The following is a 22,364-nucleotide window of genomic DNA, read 5'->3' as shown; positions in this document are numbered from 1 at the left end:
AGTCAGAGTATTATCCTATATCATTCACTATTATAAAATAAAATTTTATTATGTTTTAAATTTTTGAGACTATAAAACATCTTTCAAATTATTAAAGTATCAGAATAGTTTCTTCTGTGTCTTATTAGCTTTTAGGGATTTTAACTGTAGTCCAGCAATGTATCCAGAGGGTCAATAGATATGTGTCCACAGTTTAATAGCACATCTGGTTCCTGACCTGATTTTCCATTATTTTGAAACATACACTTCAGAAATGCTAAAGTCTGGCTAGCTGGCTTTGACATGTAGCATTTCTCTGTCATATCAATGTATGCTATTTCTAAATCTCCAGAGAAAAGCAAAGTGGATAGAGAAAAAATATTTTTATGTCAGGAAAATAGAAGACATAGATATATCTTCTTATCAATGTAAAATATTAAAATGGACTCTAAACTTAGGCAAAGTTCTTTTGTAGGTTACGATTTTTTGAAATATGTTTCCTGTACTTCAGAACTTATTTCTTATTTCTTTTTTTTTTAAATAATACATTCTGTAATTGAATTGGTCATACAACGGACAACAAATACATAGACGTGAACTTCCATTGTGGGATATTGAGTATATCAATACTCACACTCACACTCACAAGGAACACTTGTGGCTTCAAATTGTAAAGACTGATTTAAACAATAATAGTAATAATAATAATAATTTCTTAGATGCTATTATTTTCATAAATTAATTGTTCTTCAACAGGAAATTATATAAAATAATAATTTGGGGAGTCAGAGTGATGGCACAGGTGGTGCATTTGCCTTACATGTGCTAACCTAGGATGGACCAAGGTTTGATTTCAGGTGTCCCATATGGTCCCCCAAGCCAGGGGCGATTTCTGAATACATAGACAGGAGTGATCTCTGAGCAACACCAAGGGTGGCCTCAAAACCAAAAAAAAAAAATAATAATAATAATTTTATTGTGAAAATTAGTTATCAATAAAGTTGGTATATAATCATATAGTAAAATTCCTAAAGAAATACCATTTTTAATAAAATAAACTGGCTGAAAATTTTATAGAAAATTATTCAAGAATCTACTCTTATGGAGAATAAGAAATAACATGTAGACACTAACAACAAACAGAACGATGTTTGTAATTATAGTGCTTAACTAAAGAAATTATTTTCATACAAAAAAACGATGCACTTTTGCCCCAGAGGCATTAGGGGAATAATTGACAAAAACTGACTATTAATATATACAATTACAGTGCACAATGATGTTAAGGCACTCATTTTGATAAACATACCAAATTTATATAAAAGGCATCACTGATTTTAGGAAATACATACTCAAGTATTTAAGCATAAAATGACATGAAAATTACTATTTATTTACATGGTTTAAAAAAGCAATATTTGGGTGTGTGAGAGAAAATAAAGCAGGTAACTTGCTTGCCTTGCATGCAGTTGATATCATTTGATCCCCATTTTACTATATGGTCCCCAAGCCCACCATGAATGTTCTATAAGTGAGAATCAAGATCCTGTAAGCCCTAAACAATTCTGGTGTGAGCAAAACAAAAACAAATACAAAAACAAAAAAATAATGTAGAGGAAATGGAGCTAGAGAAAATGAGGGCTGAAGAAAATACAGAGGTTAGGGAGCATGACCAGTTCAATCCTCGGCTTAAAGCAATGCTAGGTGCCCCAAGAATACCAAGACTCAAAGGGCTAGTGTAGTTTCATGACCTCATGTTTTTGCTTTAAAACTTTGGCCAAGTTATTGGAGAATCACTGGTGGATACCTATAAACTTCTGAACACCATTTGGTATCACCCCACTACATCCACCCATCACAATAGAAAATAAAAGTTAATTGTAAGAAAATATAATTTTGAAAGCATCAGTCTGTAAGGATATACACTGATTGGGATATTGACATTATTCTTAAGGACATGTGACATTGTTTACTTTTAAATGTTATAAGCGGGGGGAATGGGTATTATTGTCTGCCATGTATACACCAGTTTAAAGTTTCATCTCTGTCACCCTGTTCCCTGAGCCTAATAAGGAGAGATCTCTTAGCACAATTCCAGTATTAATGCCTGAATACAGCCGGGTGTGACCCCCAAATCTAAATAAAAATATTAAATAGGATGGGAAGAGCAAAGTTGAACTCACTAGTAAAAAAAATAAGAAAGTATTTTGCAGTGTACCATTTTATTTCAGTTAATTCACTATCACAGTACACATAGGAAATTATTTTACTAACTAGAATACTATTTTTTTGTTTGTTTTTATGAAGCCCTGAAATTGAAGAACACAAATGGAAGTTTGACATAGAAACTGAATGAAGGGCACACAAGTTCTCCTATGCTTTCTCCTATGTGTTCACATACTAGAACCTGCATTTGTTCCACTTCAACTCAAAAACTATAAAAACTGTATTTTTGGCTTTTAAAAATGTATGATTCTATAATTTGACCAGTTTTAGGAAATTTAACTCTATCTTTAATCCTTTGCCTTTTCCTACTGGTTGTGATGTTGGTAAAGAGGAAATGAAGGTTCCAATTTTTGGTTTTGAGGACTGTGTACATTGGGCTGTGCACAATATGTACTCTTGACTTTGCTGAAGGATCAATTTTTACCGTAATCAGGGAGCATGGGGTGCCATGTATTGGACCAGGTCAGCTGTATGGAAAGCAGGCACCCACTCACTGTACTATCTTTCTAGTTTGTCAGTACAACCTTCTAAATAGAGATTCCTTGGGCTATCAGTTTTTACTCATACTATCAGATTTTACCTCATAAGAATAACACAAGGTGTGATTGAAAGAATGACTTTAAGGACAAAATGCACCTTAATTCCATTTAGAAAATTTCAAGGGCCTTGAAAATTTTAGGATCTTGTGATATAATAATGATCCAGACCAAATATACTTTTTTTTTTTTATGGTTTTTGGGCCACACCCGGTGACGCTCAGGGATTACACCTGGCTATGCGCTCAGAAGTCGCTCCTGGCTTGGGGGACCATATGAGACGCCAGGGGATTGAACCACCATCCGTCCTAGGCTAGCACTGGCAAGCCTTACCTCTAGCGCCACCAAGCAGGCCCCGTACCTTTGTTGACATTAAATTACAATATCACAGAGTAAAAATCCTTACTTGAGTCTGAGAAAATAATGGATGAGACTAAATTTAGAGAAGCATAGGGATGATAAGTAAGAGCAGTTGAAGAATATTCCTAGAATTCCTTTTACAGAGGATTGAGATTCTAAAAATTGATTTAGTGTAAAGGCTGGTTAGAGGAGATATCTCAGCAAGATTTATCTCCAAGGGGGCTGGAGCACTGGCGCAAGCGGTAAGTCAGCTGCCTTGCATGTGCTAGCCTAGGATGGACCACAGTTCAGTCCTCCAGAGTCTCATATGGTCTCCCAAGCCAGGAGTGATTTCTGAGAGCATAATATGTAACCCCTGAGTGTCACCAGGTGTGGCTGAAAAACCAAATAAAAATAAAAAAAATATGTCTAAGGAATGTTTATTGTTTTTTATAGATTAATTTACTCCATATAATAAATTGCAGGATAGAAAAAAAAGAAAAATAGAAGTTGAATGTGGAGTTGGAGTTAGGAAATGTAAGTAAAAATTTGATCTTTATAAATATATGAAAATCATCTCAGATCTTTTTAAAATGGGGCATGATAACGTAGACCTTGCAATTTAAAAACTTGAAGATTATTAATCTGACATAATTGTCTGTTCTAAAATAATTTTAAAAATAAACAAGGAAGCTTTATGATGGAGATTGAAGAGATATTTCAATAGGGGAATCATCTGAAGAACTGAGAATTAAATTAGGGGACTGAGAGTAAATAAAATCAAAATAAAGTCAAGAAGTTACAACTTATATCAAAGATAACTTTGAAAATTTTTGAGTTTTAATCTGTAATTTTCTGAATGATTAATAGATTTATAGATATGATCATTAGAGAGATCATACTTTTTAATATCTTAGTAAAATGTCCTGAGAGCTAAGCACCAACATCCACATTAGTAACAAAATCCTCATCAGTTTAAAGGTAAGTTATCATGCAGTTATTGCATGGTTTTTGCATGGTGATCAAGAGAAAAATCAACAAACATAACCTTGCTTACTAAATCAAATGGAACAAGTTCAAATTTCCTCTTTCTATCTATGTTAAAGATAAATAAGTGATATTTGACTACCGTGGCATCATATCTGTCACAGCCATATCTTTTCAGTAGTAGGGAGCTCATTTTTCAAGGCTACCAGCCCAGTAACCTCCACAAGAACAAAAATAAAGCAAAATAAACACTCTTTGGAGAAAATGCAATTCTTTTAATGTTGCTTATGTTTCTTACCATTACCACGGAAAGACACCACAGTGATCTCTATGTGCCTAATCACAAAACTGATAAAGACAATCTAAAACAAATATCAAGTGAATCAGAATGCATAGTGTGGACAAATATCACTTCTCTATTTCTGTCTCAACCTGTGATGAGCACAACCCCATTTATTTATTTGATTTTTTGTTTGTTTAATATTTGGTACTTCTCTTGTTTGCACCTTTAACTATCTCCATTCACTGTATATATATATATATGTATATATATATGTATATATATAATTTTCTACTTCCTGCTAAACAGAAAGTCAGAGAGCAGGATGTAAAAGGTACAGGGAGTCCTTGCTTATTTTTCAAACTTTAATATTTGGCTAAATAGATTATTTAATTCAATTTATTTATTTGTTTTGATTTTGTTTCTGGGCCATATTAGATGATTCTCAAGGCTTACTCCTAGTTCTGCACGCAGGAATTACTTCTGGCAGTTTGCTTGTGGGACTATATGAAATGCCTGAACTTGAACCCCTGTTGGTTTCTAAGGCAAGCACCTTACCAGTTGGTTGTACTTTCTCAATGGTCCCTGAGGAAATTATATTTGGTAAATTGCATGACACTACTACTTTTTCTTTCATTTATATAATTACACCTAAATCATAAATTTTTAAATAGCATAGTCATACAATTTATGATAAAGTTTAAATATAACTAACTGATGGGGACAGAGCGGTGGCACAACTGTAGGGCATTTGCCTTGCATATGCCAGAATAGACCTCAGTTCGATTCCCGGGGTGTCCTATATGGTCCCTGAAGCCAGGAACGATTTCTGCATAGCCAGGAGTAACCTCTGAGTATCACCAGTGTTATATATATATAATATATATCTATATATATATTATATATATATATTTGAAGACACACAATAACAGAAAGATTGATCTGGAATCTAGCTTTAAGAAGCAGATAGTACAGATTTATAATGTATATGAAAATAGTGATGGCACACCTCATTTAAATTATTATTTTCCATTAATCCATTTGAATACCAGGAAAGTGAAAGAATAATTTCTTTTCTTACATTATAAGAGAACAAAAGAATGTGATGAAAGCATATAAGCATAAAGGAAATATATACATTTTAACGTTGATTTTTCATATTCAAGAAATCTATCAATTGGCATGGCTGGAACCAGGAGAAAAGAGATATGACAAATATATGTACATTTTTATTATCCACATATTACTTTTAGACTTAGAATATGGGAAATATTTGTAGGAACTTTTAAGATAAAGTCATTAGGTGCTACTATGAGGATAATTGAGGAGATAACTAGTACACACATTTCTATATTAATCTAATAAGTGGTTAGCGCTACTAATCAGGATAGAAATAATAAAAATATTCAAATAGTTTATGAGTATGAGAATCATACTCATGCTAATTTGAGAATATTATTCTGTTAGATAATTATAGCATACCTTTCATATTTTAATTAAAATTTCTAATTTTTAAACATTTAAGAGAAAAGAAGATGATGAATACGGGCAATTGTTTTTACTTCCTAAAAAACCTTTCCTAGCAAATGGGAAAATTTGGACAACTTCCCACACTTTTTTTTTTTTTTTTTTGGTTTTTTTTTTTTTTTGGGCCACACCCGGTGACGCTCAGGGGTTACTCCTGGCTATGCGCTCAGAAGTCGCTCCTGGCTTGGGGGACCATATGGGACGCTGGGGGATCGAACCGCGGTCCGTCTCCTAGGCTAGCGCAGGTAAGGCTTACCTTACCTCCAGCGCCACCGCCCGGCCCCTTCCCACACTTTTTTAATCATATTTTATATGCAATTTACATTAGTCTTCCATGACTTTATCTTATAACCAGGAGATTTGATAAAATCACTAGAAGGAATAGAGAGGATGATACAATTTAAGGCAAATATAGAAAAGAAGCGGAGCTTACATTCTTTCACATATAGGTCAGAGATGAACTTACCTGAGAGAAAATGATGCTCTCAGAGGCATCATGTCTTTTTCTTCACCCTTTGTAGTACCAACATTTGCGTATAAAAATGCAATTGAGCACTTTTATTCAAGCTAAATTGAACAGCTTGAATACAGCCCTAATCATGAAAACTTGCAGTAATAATATGAAAATCAGTTAATTTATCACTGGAACATTTCTGATCAATCCAAATATACTTACTATTTATTCATCACATTTATAAACTAGGCTGCTAGTATAGTGGTTTCATGCAATATTCTCTTTAGTTACCAAAAGTAAAAATATGTGTTGTTTTGTTTCTAAAGAATATCATTAATATGCCTCTATGGAATAATATATAATACTATATTATGTATAGTCTCATCTATATGTCTATGAGATTTACAAGTAAAATTAAATAATTCTAAAGTCCAAAGCTTTTTTTTGAAAGTCGAAACATATTTTTGGGGTGGTACTGAGGATGGGGAGAGAGAGGATAAGAAAGAGGGTTGGAGTAAAAAGAGCAAGGCCTTCTTCAAAGGTCAAGAGAGCCCTAATACACAGTCCACTATAAAAGTAGGAAAGTCCATATCTCAAGAGTGGAGATCCTGGCAATGTGTTCCAGTACCATGTACTCAGGCAGCACATGCATGTCACACTGTTTATTTTTCTTAAAGCTAAAGTAAACAAAATCACAAGAACTATCACTGAATTAAAAAACAGAAAACTTGAAGAATGATGGAATGAGATTCATCAGAGTAAAAAAATAGAAGTTATTCTGAATGTAAGAGAAAGGTATGTGTTAGGTTTGTATGGTTGTTGAATTTCTCCATTCTGTTTAATACATCTTAAAATTTTCTAATTGGTTATGCTTTTGTTTGTTTGCTTGATTGTTTTTATTTTCTTTTTTTTTTTTTTGCTACACCAGTGGTAATGAGGGGTTACTCCTGGCAGTTTTGGAGATTATAAAATACTGCTGATATAGCCCTGGTTGGGTGCATGCAATGCAAATAACCTGTGTGTATGCTATCACATGATCCACAAATTTGACATTTTTTTTTTTTTTGGATTTTGGGCCACACCCAGTGACACTCAGGGGTTACTCCTGGCTTTGCACTCAGAAATTGCTCCCAACTTGGGAAACCATATGGGACGCTGGGGATCGAACTGCAGTCTGTCCTAGGTTAGCTGAGTGCAAGGCAAATGCCCTACCACTGTACCACTGCTCTGGCCTCTGGACATTTTTTAACTAGGAAAAATTGTGACTTAGTTAAACCTTCTAATATTTTATATCAGTAAAATTTCTAGATTAATGATACTTACTATCCTTCACTGACATGTTATAATTATAACTTTACATGTTATAATTATCTGGACTAGTCCAAAAATATATTTATATGTTTATATAGCTAACTGTTATTTGATAAAGTTTATATTCTTAATTTAAATTAATCATTAATTAAAATATAATATTCAGAGCTTCTATGGAACATACTAAAATTCTATAAAATTTGATATACTTATAAATTAAACAAAGATAAATTAATTCCCTAATAGATGGCTACTTCTTATAAAACAAGTTTCCATGCCTGCTAATCATTTTGAAATATGAAAATGTTTTTATACGTGTTATCTTCAAAAATCCAAATACTTAAGTTACCAAGTTTGAAAGCAATAAATTTACCACATTAAAAGAATCTATGACTTTTGAATTATTATCAATAGGGTAATTGAATTGAGTTGTTTAATATCTCATAACTGTTTACAAGAGAGTTCAGAGAAAACTCTGTATTTTCCTTTCAAGCTTTCTCCTTTTTACCTACTTGTTCCCACTTTTGTCCAAACCTTTACTTGAATCTGGGAGAGTAACAGATGGAAGCTTCCATTTTGTACTCACCAGCCTGGTTAGTGGTGATGCTGACGGCAGCAAACTGTCTTGGTGTAGAGCTCAGTTCAGACACCCCATTAATGGCATCGATCTCAAAGGTGTAGTTAGTGTGTGCCAGGAGGTCTGTCACTGTCACTGTGGTGTTGGTTAGTCCAAACTGTCGAGGGAGGAAGTGGACATTTGGACTGCATGGTTCACACTGTTTTACATTCCACCCACATTTTTTACATATGATGTTGAAGGTAACATCTTTCCGGCCTCCTGTGTCTAGGGGCCAACTCCAGTCCAGGATAACAGAAGTTTCGTTTATATTAGAGATAACATTTCTTGGTGCAGATGGAGCTCCTGCAAAGTAGTTCAACAAAGATTAATGAGCTTCACTTCTGTTTTCTACTACAAAGGAAATAGATAATTTACAATGGAACTGTATGAAGTAAATAACCATCTTGTCTTTATTATCTTCTTTTAATCTGTCCTTAGAGGATTCATAAGATTATAGACACATGTATTCTAGTACTCTGTCCTCCCTAAGCTAGGAAGAGAGAATCTTGAATCAAAGTTTCAGAAAGCTTCAAGAAGTCTAATAAAGGAATTCCCAACCAAAGTCAATGCCCTTGAGAATAGTTATGAAAACTTTAGTATTAGCTTTATAAATCTTAGTTCTTCTCCCTATGACCTACGACCAACATAGAACAAGAGGGAATAGAAATGTAAAAACACAAGTCTCATGCCAATTACCTCCCCAATTCTGTCAAATGTAATGTAGGATCTAAAAGAAGATAAAGAAATTTAAATTTTCCTTTCTTTATTGGGGCCATTTTGGAGGAAGAGCTTTACAAACTAATTTAGTTTGGGTGATAAATGTTGTATTTGAGGTGAGGCAGCATGGAGAATGAAGCAGAGAAAGCGCTCAATTTGCACATGAATAACAAAAGAAAATGTGCCAAATGCTTAAAATAAGCAAAACAAAAACAATTAAAAAACAACTAAAAACAACTACACATGCACATTTAAACAAAATAAAATAAAATAAACATAAAAGCATGGGTTGCAGCAAAACTACTCACGGGTACAAGCCATGGATGGAGGGTCTTTGTCTGCTCGGAAGTAATTATTCTCACACCTGCAGTTGACTGAACCATCTTCATAAGTAGAACTGTGAGGTGGGCATTTGGCACACTTCATATTACCATCTGAAGCCTTGTAGAAGCCTGGTCGACAAGCTATAAACAAAATGACTCTTTAAAAATCTGTGATAATTTGGAAAATGTAACGATGAAAAATACAAAGCAGATTTGAAGATGTTGGGTTCATGACTTCATGATGAATCAACTCCTATTTTTTCCTCCAAGAACTTGCAGAAGCAATAGTATGGACTGGTGTAGTTTTTATACATACATGTTTAAATTTGTACCAAATATTAAAGGAGAAAAGTAACCTACAAGATTTAGATTATTTTGGCAGGAGAGTGTAATGAAATTTCCAGCTCATGTTTTCACAGCTTTGCTTGGCATTGGAATATTTGTGGAGAAAATAAAGCAAAGTCATGTCATCATAAAGGCATCTACTTTTAAAACATGATTCAATGTGCATATTATCTGAACTTCAGTTAACACTTTATTACATACTCACTTGTTTTCTAATTGGGTTCTGTGTATATAATTTTATTCCACAAATTATAGGCCATAAGAGGAAAAAACATGTTTTTATCTATATTTTAAGAAGTTTAATGCATAGGTCTCAAAGGTAATGATTACGTTATTGCCTTGCCATTTTCATTCAATAACTTCTATAACAAAGACCTAATAAAAAGTTTCTAATGCATCCTCTCTCTTTATATGAAATACATTGGAAGATAAAGCTTTAATTTAAGCTGGTAGGCTTTTAAGTTGTTAGATTATATTTTATTAAATAATCTTATGCTACTTTTTGATCTTTTTAGACATATTTTAGATTAGATAGTTTTTAAAAATAATTATTATCAAAATAATTAAAGTAATAATTTAGTATTTATTATTTGATACATATTTAATAAGTTCCCTATTGGAATATTTTTGCAAGATTCAAAATGCATCATTTTATTTCTTCAAGTTCACATTTTACTTACAATGCAAATATAAGAAAAATTCTATCATGAAGTCTCTCAATATATCTCATGAAAATTAGGGTATAGTTTTAAAGTTTTTTTGCAAATCATTTTCTAAAGTCAATATTTTAAAATTAATTAGTTAAGTTTGTTGTTTTTGTTTTAGGACCACACCCGGTGATGTTCATGGATTACTTCTGGCTATGTGATCAGAAATCACTTCTGGCTTAGGGGACAATATGGGACACGGGCATTGAACTGTGTCAGTCCTAGTCTAGCGTGCACAAGGCAGATGCCTTACTGCTTGCGCCACCACTCCAGCCCCAGTTAAAATTTTTATCTTTTTTTTTTTTTTTTTTTTTTGGTTTTTGGGCCACACCCGGTAATGCTCAGAGGTTACTCCTGGCTATGTGCTCAGAAGTTGCTCCTGGCTTGGGGGACCATATGGGACACAGGGGATCGAACCACGGTTCATCCAAGGCTAGCGCAGGCAAGGCAGGCACCTTACCTTTAGCGCCACCGCCCAGCCCCTAAAATTTTTATCTTTAAAACAATTGTTCTGCTACATTAAGATTTGTTGGCTTAAAGTATTTACATAAAATAAGCTCTATTGCTAATCTTTTTTATATTTTCAACAATTTTTATATCAATGTATATAACATTGCTTGGATTAAAGTGAAATTATGAGAACAAATTTATTGATTGTATCAATAAATAGTGATTTAATAATTTTAATAGCATATTTTACTTTTGTAAATTTTTATAAGACACATGCAGAGATAAGCATTAAAATAAGAAATGGCAGGCATCCTGAGTCATATCACAAGTACCTATACCCACTATGAACAAGATCCCAAATCAAATATCCAGTACCACCGCCTCCTATAAGCACTACTTAGAGTGATTTCTATGTAAAAAAAAATAAATAAAAAAGTAAAAATAAAAAAACTTAAGAATTATAATGTTTATTAATCTAGTTTTTCTGCCAATAAGTTCCTTAAAATGTCTCTTAGATAATTTTACAGCATAATAAAGAACCACTTAAATTCTATCATCTTAAGCAAAATGAACTAGTTATAAATTTGAGCATTGTCATTAAACATCGGTTAGAAACCTCTACTCATATCTCATATCATATTGTCTCATTAGAAAACGATTTTAAGTATAAATAAACTACGAACATGACTTCTGGTTTCAATTTTGCTCATCACTGAATGCTTTTTCATTTCTAAGAGTGTTTTGCTAAGTCTTTGAAATATTAACTCAGGAGACTCCAGTTTATTTGTTATTTTGTTTACTTCTCAGACTTATTTGAGGCTTTTCTATCTTCTGTGACATATAAGAATTGGCTAAGTATTCAATTCTTTTTGTTAACATTATCAATGACTATATAGTATGTGATACTTTTAAAAAGGACTGAAAATCGTGAATTCACTTCTTAGCTACAACACTATAATAAATAGTAACTTAATAATGAATTAACAAGAGATTAAATGTATGATTCTCACTACCTACTTTAGATTAAATAACAAAAAATGGATGATCATAAAAACGCTTGTCTTAGATACATATATTCTATAAAATAATAATGTCATACATAGACTTCTATTCATTTACTTTGTAAGCCTTGCAGATAGTAATTCTGTAAGTCATATCCATTCCCAAAGAATCCTTTCAATATAAAGTTGGAAATAGATAGTTATTATGTATAGGGTATATGTATATGTATATACATGTAATTAGGTATAGTAAATATGTAAGGACACTCCAATATGGTTAAGTATTTAAAGATAGTTCACAGAGGAAGCACATTTGAGAAAGATCTTGAAGGCTAGTAGGAAAAGACCGTAAAAACTTAAACATACAAATAAATGAATGTGAAAATATATTATGTCCAGTGGACATTACTGACAACATAATGAATATCTAAATCCTGATTCTTCTTTTATATATATTCTTACTTCTTTCCAAGTTTTTTTCAGCTAAGTGTTCTTACTCAGATTTCTTGCAAATAGGAATAGATGGCCCCATTTAAGGTAAAATATATGGTTAAAAACTTAAACAGAAACCCGATGTCAATATTTGGGATATTGTTCCTTAGCAGAGTTTCCAAATGCAATTGATGGCACTTATCATATACTCTATTTCCTAGCCTTTATAATGGCCATAATCAGTTACATGTGATAATAAGTAAAGACCAAGAATATCAGGTCAATATGTACCTTTCACTGTTTGATATGTAAAAATTTATCTCAATAATTCATGATTGGTCAGAAAAAAAAACATGAACTTAAATTACTGTGCTTAACTTTCTTTTTGCTCCCTTTCAAAAAAAGTATTTCTTAGTAAACTACAGAATAGAGAGATCAGCTGATATTTATTAATTCATAGAATCATAGTCTAAGAAATCTCATTTCGCTGACTGGCTTGTATTGCAATCGAGTGTACTGGAGTCTGAAAAGTTAGATGCTGCACAGAGAGAAACTTCCTGAATCTTTGGAATTAATATGTTGAGACTTATTGCATTCTAATAATATTCAAACAGAAATGTTTTAATAAACTGAACAGCACATATTTAAAACATGTATCCAAATGACAACTTCAAATGCTACAATATATATAATTTTGATTTATACATAATGCTCTTGTAACCAAGTACTAATATTTTTATAGATTTTATAATCCCAGGGTAGTAAAGCTAACATATAGCTTTTTATAGGAGAAAACTGTGTAGTAGTGCTCACATTTACTGGGAGACATTCCCTCTCATAATATGCCCTTCTGGCTTACCTAGGCCTAAGAATGCAGTGCAAAATGCATTCAGTGATACTATTGATCATTAGGTTCAATTTCTGATTCTCAGGGACCTTAGGTATATACGCCTAAATACAGAATAATAAATGATAATTATGTGGCATCATAGATCGAATTATATAAGATTCTTTACATAGAATTTAAATGTAAGACCCAAATATATGATTCTAAAGACAGAAACAGTAACTACAACTTTGGGAGACCTATAAGGATTTTTATTTAAGAAAATGATATTTGGTTTTGGGGGTAAGATTTTACTTTAGCTCTGTACTTTGCAAGGGACCATATGAGGTACCAGGGATAGAACCTAGTTTGACCACATGCAAGGTAAGTATTCTACCATTTAAACTATTGCTATTAATCTTTTATTTGTTTCTTTAATCTCATAAAAACTTTTGACTACATTTTATCTTTGATAGTGTGTTGATAAATGATGTTGATAAAGTATGATGATCTATATACAAATACTAATAACCATTGCATTATAGGATGTAGCACCATCACAAAATGCTTTAGATACCAAGAAAATACTTTATATATTTAGAATACATTTATTTACATTAAATAATTATATCAGTCTCTGAAGGATCCTACATTATTTTTTATGGCAAGTTGTGTAGTGATAAATGTCACAATCCATATACATATTTTTGGATAATCCCAGCAGTGCTTAGGGATTTCTCCTGATTCTGCTCTAAGGGGACAATATGTGTTGTTGAATTTGAACAATTATTGGACAAGTGCACCTTATGTACTGTGCTATCACTCTGGCCCCTCACATCTAATATTAACCAGACAAATTCTGTATATTATTTCCATTTTAGAAATAGTCCACCTACCTTGAGAATGTGACTGACTACTAAGGTATATTTCAATGTGAGATTCTCATGTTTCATTCGGAATAATATCCTGATTTCTCTTTTACTCCTCACGTTAAATTTTAAGATGTTTTATAAATTCTACATGAAGAAAAGTACTGAAATGGGAAGTACCTTTCTACTGTTAATATATCTGTGTCAGAAAAGTCAGAAATTTTATTTTTATTTAATGTTTCTGTATTCCAGGGTTAAACCCTGATCAATCAGGAGGGAGAAGTGATTTCCTATTTATTTTATGTGCACAGAATATAAAATTTTCTAGCACCTCATTACAGATCAGATATATTACAATATATTTTTGTTTTATTTTATTTTATTTAGGGACTGAACCCTGTGGTGCTCAGGAGTTCCGCACTGATGAATCACGATTCTGGCTGTGTTCAACGGACCACAAGCAATGCTGGGGGATCGAACCTGTGTCAGCCCCTTGGAAGGCAAGCACCATAATTGTTATACTATCTCTCCAGTTAGAGCATATTTTTATTTTTTTTAGTTCTTTTTGGGCCACGCCCTTTTGATGCTTAGGAGTTACTCCTGGCTAAGTGCTCAGAAATTGCCCCTGGCTTTGGGGGACCATATGGGACGCCGGGGGATCAAACTGCGGTCTTTCCTTGGCTAGCGCTTGCAAAGCAGACACCTTATCTCTTGTGCCACATCTCCGGCCCCTCTAGAGCATATTATTAACCTGCAACCAATTGTCCCATCTAAGCATAAATTTTATTATTTGTTTAATGATGGATATTTACTAATTTATCTTGAAAATTATCTTAATCTATATACTGTGGAAGGCTAATACTTCAACAAAATAAAAAAAAATCCCAAAGATTAAATGTATATACAAAATATAATATCCTCTGTATTCTCATCATTGTATTTTTAATTAAAATTATCCATTGAAAGGCCAGATCTATAATACGGCCTTCTATACTACCAACCTTGATACAATCCCCTGCATTACACATAGTTGCTGAGAATCTCCAGGATTGATTCCTAAGAGCAGAGTCCAGAGAATTACCAGGCGTGTTTCTATTTTGCAAATAGGAACAAACAAAAACAAAACCTAAACATTATCCATTGACAGCCCAGAGTTACAGTATAAAGATTAGGGTTTTTGCCTTGCATGTGGTTGACTTGAGTTTGATTCATGGCATATAGCTGACACCCCATTTACTGCATGAGCCCCTCCAGGAGTAAACTCTAAGAGCCAAGAGTAAATACTAAGCACTACTGAGTATGGCCACCAAATCAAACACATAGAATAAATCAATTATCAACTTATGTAGGACAACAATAAAAAACAACAACAAAAACCAAAATGATAAGACAATACTTTTTTTCGTAATTAATTTTACTTAATTAGAATTTTTTTTGGTCTACCATACCCTCCCCTTTGCATGATTTCTACCTCATAATTGTACTATAAAGTTTAGATTCCAAATGCATAACGGTACCTTTATTTGGACAGTTTCCATTATGATTCTAGTCAACTACATATTACATATCAATACAATGCATGTTTTGGGCAATCTCTACTATAAAAATACAAGTGGTCAGCATAACGAGCAGTATTGAGTGAGATATCTATAATGTACTTAAAGAAAAGGCTCAATAGGTTGGTTGGTTGACAAACAGGGATAGATTTCCAGAATTTTTTTTCATCTTTTTGATGAAGGAAGTAAGAGCAGAACAGTTCCCCTCTTCTCAAGTGAGTATCCATAATGATTCACATGATAAAACACTTTAGGAAGGAAACTAAATAACACCTCAAATCTAGTGCTGTTCAACGATAGTTTTGTTTCTTGCATAGTGGTTTATTATAGAGTATGAGTTAATTTTAATTTGGGCTGAGCAACTTATATAGCCGGGTTCTTATTCACAAGTTACCATTCACAAGTTTCTTTATATTAAAAATAAAAGGAATTTCTCTATTGCCCTAATCATTTATCAGTGGGGTACAACTCTATTTCAGCTAACTTTCCCCTACATTTTCTTCAAAATTCTATTGTCAATTCAATAAACATGATGTTTTGATCTGTTTAGATCATTAAAATGAAAATGTAATAAAAGCAATACATATTCAAAAAGGCATTTTTTCTGGTTTTAATCACTGAAAAATTAAAAAAACTACCACACAGTTCCCCACTATTATACTTTTATCTTAACCAAAACATAAAAACTTATAATATATAATGTTTTATAATTTTATATGCATTTTAAATAAAATGATCTCTAGAGATAAGATATCTTATGGACTACAGTAAAGAGTATTGATATTATTGTTTTAACTTTTTAAAATATAAGTTGATAAGATCTTATGTTTTTCTGTTAATTATTAAGAAAACAAGCACATACTACTAACACAATTTAAAAGACTACTATAATGCAGTTTTATTTGCCCCTCCCCTTTTTTGCTCAATTAAATTTTTAGGCAATGGTTATTCATTGAACAAATTTCTGAACTTCTGAAAAACAAAAACCACAGGATAGACCAGAGTACAACAATAACAAGGAAATGCTTACCAAAAGCTGATTTTCCATTGAGAAACTCCAGAAATATGGATAAATAATAGAAGGAAGCCAAAATAATGACAACTAGTAGTGAATGAATTAGAAGTATTTTAGGACCTTACTAAGATCATGTTTATGAGGAAGAAACAATGAAACAGGAAATCAATTCTCTGGGACAGAATAAGGTCAAATATCAGACTACCAGCTTGGAAAATAATAAAGACAGAAATAACAGAATAGGGAGTTCTATAAGCACAGCATATATTATGACTAATAATCATAGAAAAGCTTCAAGATAGAATCTTGGCCACCATCCCAAGGCACATAGCATACTTTTCCTCTAAGTTGTAATTGATGGCTTTGAGCTATGCTGATACAGAGAATGGGTAAAGTCTCCATAGTGAAAGGAAAACAAATGTCCCCCCATAAACTATGGTGGCTACTGTTGAAAGAAACTGGACAGCCTTTCAATTGCAAAGTGAATTTTGTCTCCAGTTGACTAATGTGGTTGACTTCTAAGAGAAAACATGGTCCTAATTAAGGGTTAAAAGTCTCATTTCAATTTGAATTAACTTTAAATTAAGAAAAAAAAAACACAACAAAGCTGTTGGTAAATAACGCCTTTTTGTATTCAGCCTTAGCTTCATATACACAAGGCTATATTATCAATTCCCAGCCATAAACACAAACTAATGACCAGAACCAGCACTGACTAAACAGATGATTTCCTGGCCTTGCAATTCCAGGCCTGACAAGATCTATTTGCCAGTACAAGGTCAAAGCAACTGTTTATTTCCAAAATGAGCTGCACTCCACAATCTTACAGGAACTCTATTCTTTGCCATTTGAATAGAGGTACAATGCTTTGAGGCCTTTCAATACACTGGAAGTGGCTACTTTCAGTCATTAAATCCTGCCTGCAATGTGCAGCATTTACAAAGTGATCAAGTGTTTCCTTCTTCTGTTCCTTCCACTGTTCAATAAAAAGGCCCAAGGCAAAATGCCACCACATTATTAAACACAACAGAATCAATCACAATCTAGTGTGCTTCAAAGATCGTTTAGTAACAAGACTTCATTGTGTTGGCTGTTGTTTCATTAGGTTTAGCAAGACAGGTGCCAGTTATACAGAAATATGTCCAGTTGTAACTTCTTTGCAAAAAAGAATAAAGTAGTACCCAGTTGCAGGACTTCAAGTTGTGCTAGTTTCTCAATTGTCTTTCACTTTAAAGGATGAGTTCTAGGTCTTATGACTGCACTTGTTCAACATTTCTATTTTTATTTACCAATATCTGTATCTAATCACATTAAGCAGGCACCCTGTTTTAACACCCAGAGTACACACACCATCCTTTCCCTAATCCCCTTACCCTGTTTTACCTAAACACAGAAGCACACACCCTGCTATAATCCTCTTTCACATCCTACCTGGTTGGCTGACACAGAGTCCACACCTTACACTCCCTAATATAAATATCCATTTTCCACCTACAATAAACTGAGTTACTCTCCGAATGTGGCTGGGCTGGTGGATGTTTCTTTGTGAGTGATCTACTGGCCTATGATCTGACCTCACCAGTGACTTCTATATCCAGGGACTCTGACCTCACCAGTGACATTTACATCTTGCGATCTGACCATGACAGCTTCATTTACAAATGTATACAAAATGATATGTAGTAATTCAAGCACAAACACTCAGGGCAATATATAAAATTAGCAACAAAAATATTGTCAGGTAGAGAGAGAGTGAGACAGAGCTGGAGACTAGAGAAAGATGATTGTAGAGACAGAATACAGACATAAGTAAAAACAGAGAATATGGGACCATTGAGATATTACTGAAGGTTCTTGTCTTGCATGTGGCTTCCAGAAATAGAACCTTGGCAGTCACATGCAAGACAAGAACCTTCAGTAATACATGTGGAGGCAACCTGGAAAAACTTTTTAGAAAAGTGTTTGAGGGGCCTGGAGCGATAGCACAACAGTAGGGATTTTGCCTTGCTTGTGGTCAACACAGGACGGACCCTGGTTCATATTCCTTATGGTCCCCCAAGTCTACCAGAGCAACTTCTGATAACTTCAGGTTACCCCTAAATGCTGCCGGTTGTGAACCAAAAAAAACAAACAAACAAAAAAAAAAAGAAAATAGAAATAAAAATAAAAAATGAGAAATTTAGTTTAAAAAAGTGATTGAATATTTATACCTAAATAAAATTTTAAGATAAAAAAAGTCTGTTTCTAAGAAAGAACTTTTGAGGATTACTTTTGCGATTAATATGCTCAATGGTGGGATTTTTTTCCCCAAAAACACTTGAACTATTGATAAATACTTTTCAATATAAGTTAAATTTAAGTGATTAGTATGCTCACTATAAATTTTTAATTACTCCAATTAGGAGTGATATGGCATTAAAAAATTACTTGTCCCCCTCATGACTCTGTTGACACAGTTGTGATGACCAGGATTACATACAAAATTGGCTAAGGTGTTAGAAGGTGGGAGAGAGAGAGAGGTAAGGGAGGGGGGATAGAAAGAGAGAGGGATGGTGGAAGAGACCTTAGGGTACTCTCATTTTGTATGATAGTTTTCTTAACTCAAATGTTTCACAAAGGGCTGCACAAGCTTATTTGAAGTTGTTTTCAATGAACTGTTTCAGTGCTTAAGCATATGATTACTGGGTTTTTCACCCTTTATTTGTGTGGTTTTCACACACTTAGCTACTGTGTGGCCAAACATTGCTTTTAGTTCTGGGAATTTTAGACTGCAGAGCTGTAGACACAAAAAGCAGAATTGCCAGAATCATGCTGGGTACATTTGGCAAAACCAGAGAATTAATTTAGACTCATGGTTCCAAGACAGGTGGTTATTCACTGAGTCATCTCCATGCCTGCTATTGAGAAATATCATAAAAACAATTTAAATTTTACATGCTATTTTCAAAGATATCTATGTATGTGTTGGATTTAAATACACACATCATTACCTCTTTTTTTTATCTCAGTCCCTCTTTAACCTACTCATGTAAATTTACACTTACATTCTCATTACATTTTTTAGCTATTTTTTAAAAATACTTCTATTATCTATGATTTTATATTTTCTTCTTTTATCTTTAAAATTTCAGTGAGAGGATGGTGGCACTCAGGGGTTACTCCTGGCTCTACACTCAGAAATCACTCCTGGCAGGCTTGGGGGGCCATATAGGATGCTGGGATTTGAACCACCGTCCTTCTGCATGCAAGGCAAACATCTTTCCTCCATGTTATGTATGCCACAGGCCACAGAGAGGATGGAGAATTATGATTGAGTACAAATATTGATAGTCTAGTAATTTAAATTTCACAATTTTGAACTTAATTATATCTATACTTGAAATGATTTATAGGGAAAAATAATCTAATCTAGGATTTTAAGTGCTTCACCTGAAAAAAGGTAGAGAACTACAAGGAAAATAATTCTTGATTATATGATTATATCTGTACTTTTTTTTCCTATATCAGTGATAGTTTTGTTTTATATATTTTATTTAAATACCTTGATTACATACATGATTGTGTTTGGGTTTCAGTCATGTAAAGAACACCACCCATCACCAGTGCAACGTTCCCATCACCAATGTGCCAAATCTCCCTCCTCCCCATCCAAGCCCCGCCTGTACTCTAGACAGGCTTTCCATTTCCCTCAGACATTCTCATTATTAGAACAGTTCAAAATGTAGTTATTTCTCTAAACTCGTCACTCTTTGTGGTGAGCTTCCTGAGGTGAGCTGTAACTTCCAACTCCTTTCACTTTTGTGTCTAAAAATTATTATTGCAAGAATATCTTTCATTTCTCTTAAAACCCATAGATGAGTGAGGCCATTGTGCATTTTTCTCTCTCTCTCTCTCTGACTTATTTCACTCAGCATAATAGATTCTGTGTACATCCATGTATAGGAAAATTTCATGACTTTATCTCTCCTGACAGCTGCATAATATTCCATTGTGTATATGTACCACGGTTTCTTTAGCCATTCTTCTGTTGAAGGGCATCTTGGTTGTTTCCAGAGTCTTACTATATGGTAAATAGTGCTGCAATGAATATAGGTGTAAGGAAGGGGTTTTTGTATTGTATTTTTGTGTTCCTAGGGTATATTTCTAGGAGTGGTATAGCTGGATCGTACTTTTCAACCACTCATTTAATCTTTTCACACCATGGAATTGGGAATGTGCAAGTGTTCTGTATCTCTTGAAATCAAGAAAAGACAGTAACATGGTAAAATAATGTGAGGGAAAAAAATCTGCAGACAAAAAGAGTTTATCTTTGCATGTTTTAAAATAGGTGTGTGTGTGTGAGAGAGAGAGAGAGAAAGAGAGAGAGGACAGAGTGAGAGAAAGAGAATTTCTCTATTTTAGACACAGTATATTTTGAAAGATTTTCTCATTGCCTGCAGTGATAATTATGTATTCCATCAATCTTTTGCAACAACTCTTTATAATGTTGTTGACTGATTTGAGTATTTCTTGTAGGATAACTGTATGATATACTCAAAATTTGATTTTAGACAAGGCTAGAAAAATAAGGATTTGAGAAGCAAAGAGAATATTAGATCATATCTTATCTTAGCAGTTAAAAAATAACCAGAATGTATTACACATTTGCAACATCTTCCTGACTTACTAATATCTAAAGAAAACATTTCAATCATTTGTAAGGATTATAATAATACCACTAAAAATCTGTGTCTAGCACTGCACTTATGTTTCAATTATTTATTAACAATATCATGTAAGACAGTCATGTTTTCCCCCTGGAGGAAATAGCTGAGACATAACAAAGCTAAACATGTTTGGCAACTGATTCAGCTATTAAATTTTGTGACTGAAAATCAAGTCTAAGCCTCTAATCTTCTTAGATCTAGCTACTTGTGTGTTTCTGCATCTATTTTCTTCTTATTATAATAGATTTGGAAGTGACAAGCAATGTATATTAACATGGATCCATTTCACTAAAGTTAATCTAACAATTCATATAAATGTACTCTGAAAATATGTACTCAAGAAAATGTACTCAAGAGAATAAGTCACCACATTTTTTTCATATAATTGTTGATAGAAATTTGTCAAGTAAAAATTTTCAATTTGTAATTGAGTAGCTAATTGAGTCAATGGCTCTGATAAAAGATATTTTAGTCATTAAGAACAGAAAATACGGGCCCGGAGAGATAGCACAGCGGCGTTTGCCTTGCAAGCAGCCGATCCAGGACCAAAGGTGGTTGGTTCGAATCCCGGTGTCCCATATGGTCCCCCGTGCCTGCCAGGAGCTATTTCTGAGCAGACAGCCAGGAGTAACCCCTGAGCACTGCCAGGTGTGACCCCCCCAAAAAAAAACAAAAAAAAAAACAACAAAAAATACTTAATTTGTAGATTTGCTAGTAAAGAATTTGTGTTATATATTTTGAGCAAAATCTGCGTATTTACCATAGAATTAAGTATCTAATTTCTCTACACTGTTAACTAAACCATAACATAAATCTTTTTATAAAAAAGATTTAAAAGATTTAAACCATAACATAAATCTTTTTATAAAAAAGCTTTAAAAGATTTTGTTATAAAAACAAAGCAAAAGAAAACTTAACAGAGGCCCAAATGATAGCACAATGTAGTTTGGGAAATAGCCTTGCATGCAGGGACCCAGGTTTGATTCCTTGCACCACTTATAGTCACCCAAGCTGACCACAAGACCAGGAATGAACTGTAAGCATATCCAGGTGTACTTCACCAACATCCCAAGACATAAAAAGTTTGATGACATTTCAGTTCATCTCTTAAGTCTATTAGATATTAGCTCTCAAATAGATAGGAAGATAAAAATTTTTG

The 22,364-nt window shown here is 33.3% G+C and overlaps 1 protein-coding gene across 1 annotated transcript in view; it reads right to left on the bottom strand.

The window, feature by feature from the left end:
- Window positions 1–22,364, bottom strand: part of EPHA3 (EPH receptor A3) — a 350,090-nt gene that overhangs the window by 118,711 nt on the left and 209,015 nt on the right. Inside the window, 2 exon segments of the mRNA XM_049785721.1 lie at window positions 8,226–8,561; window positions 9,284–9,439. Of these exon segments, the coding sequence (XP_049641678.1) occupies window positions 8,226–8,561; window positions 9,284–9,439 (492 nt within the window).

This window comes from Suncus etruscus, chromosome 13 (genome assembly GCF_024139225.1).
Source record: "Suncus etruscus isolate mSunEtr1 chromosome 13, mSunEtr1.pri.cur, whole genome shotgun sequence".
In the NCBI taxonomy this organism is placed as follows: Eukaryota; Metazoa; Chordata; class Mammalia; order Eulipotyphla; family Soricidae; genus Suncus; species Suncus etruscus.
This window is presented reverse-complemented; position numbering and strand designations above follow the sequence as displayed.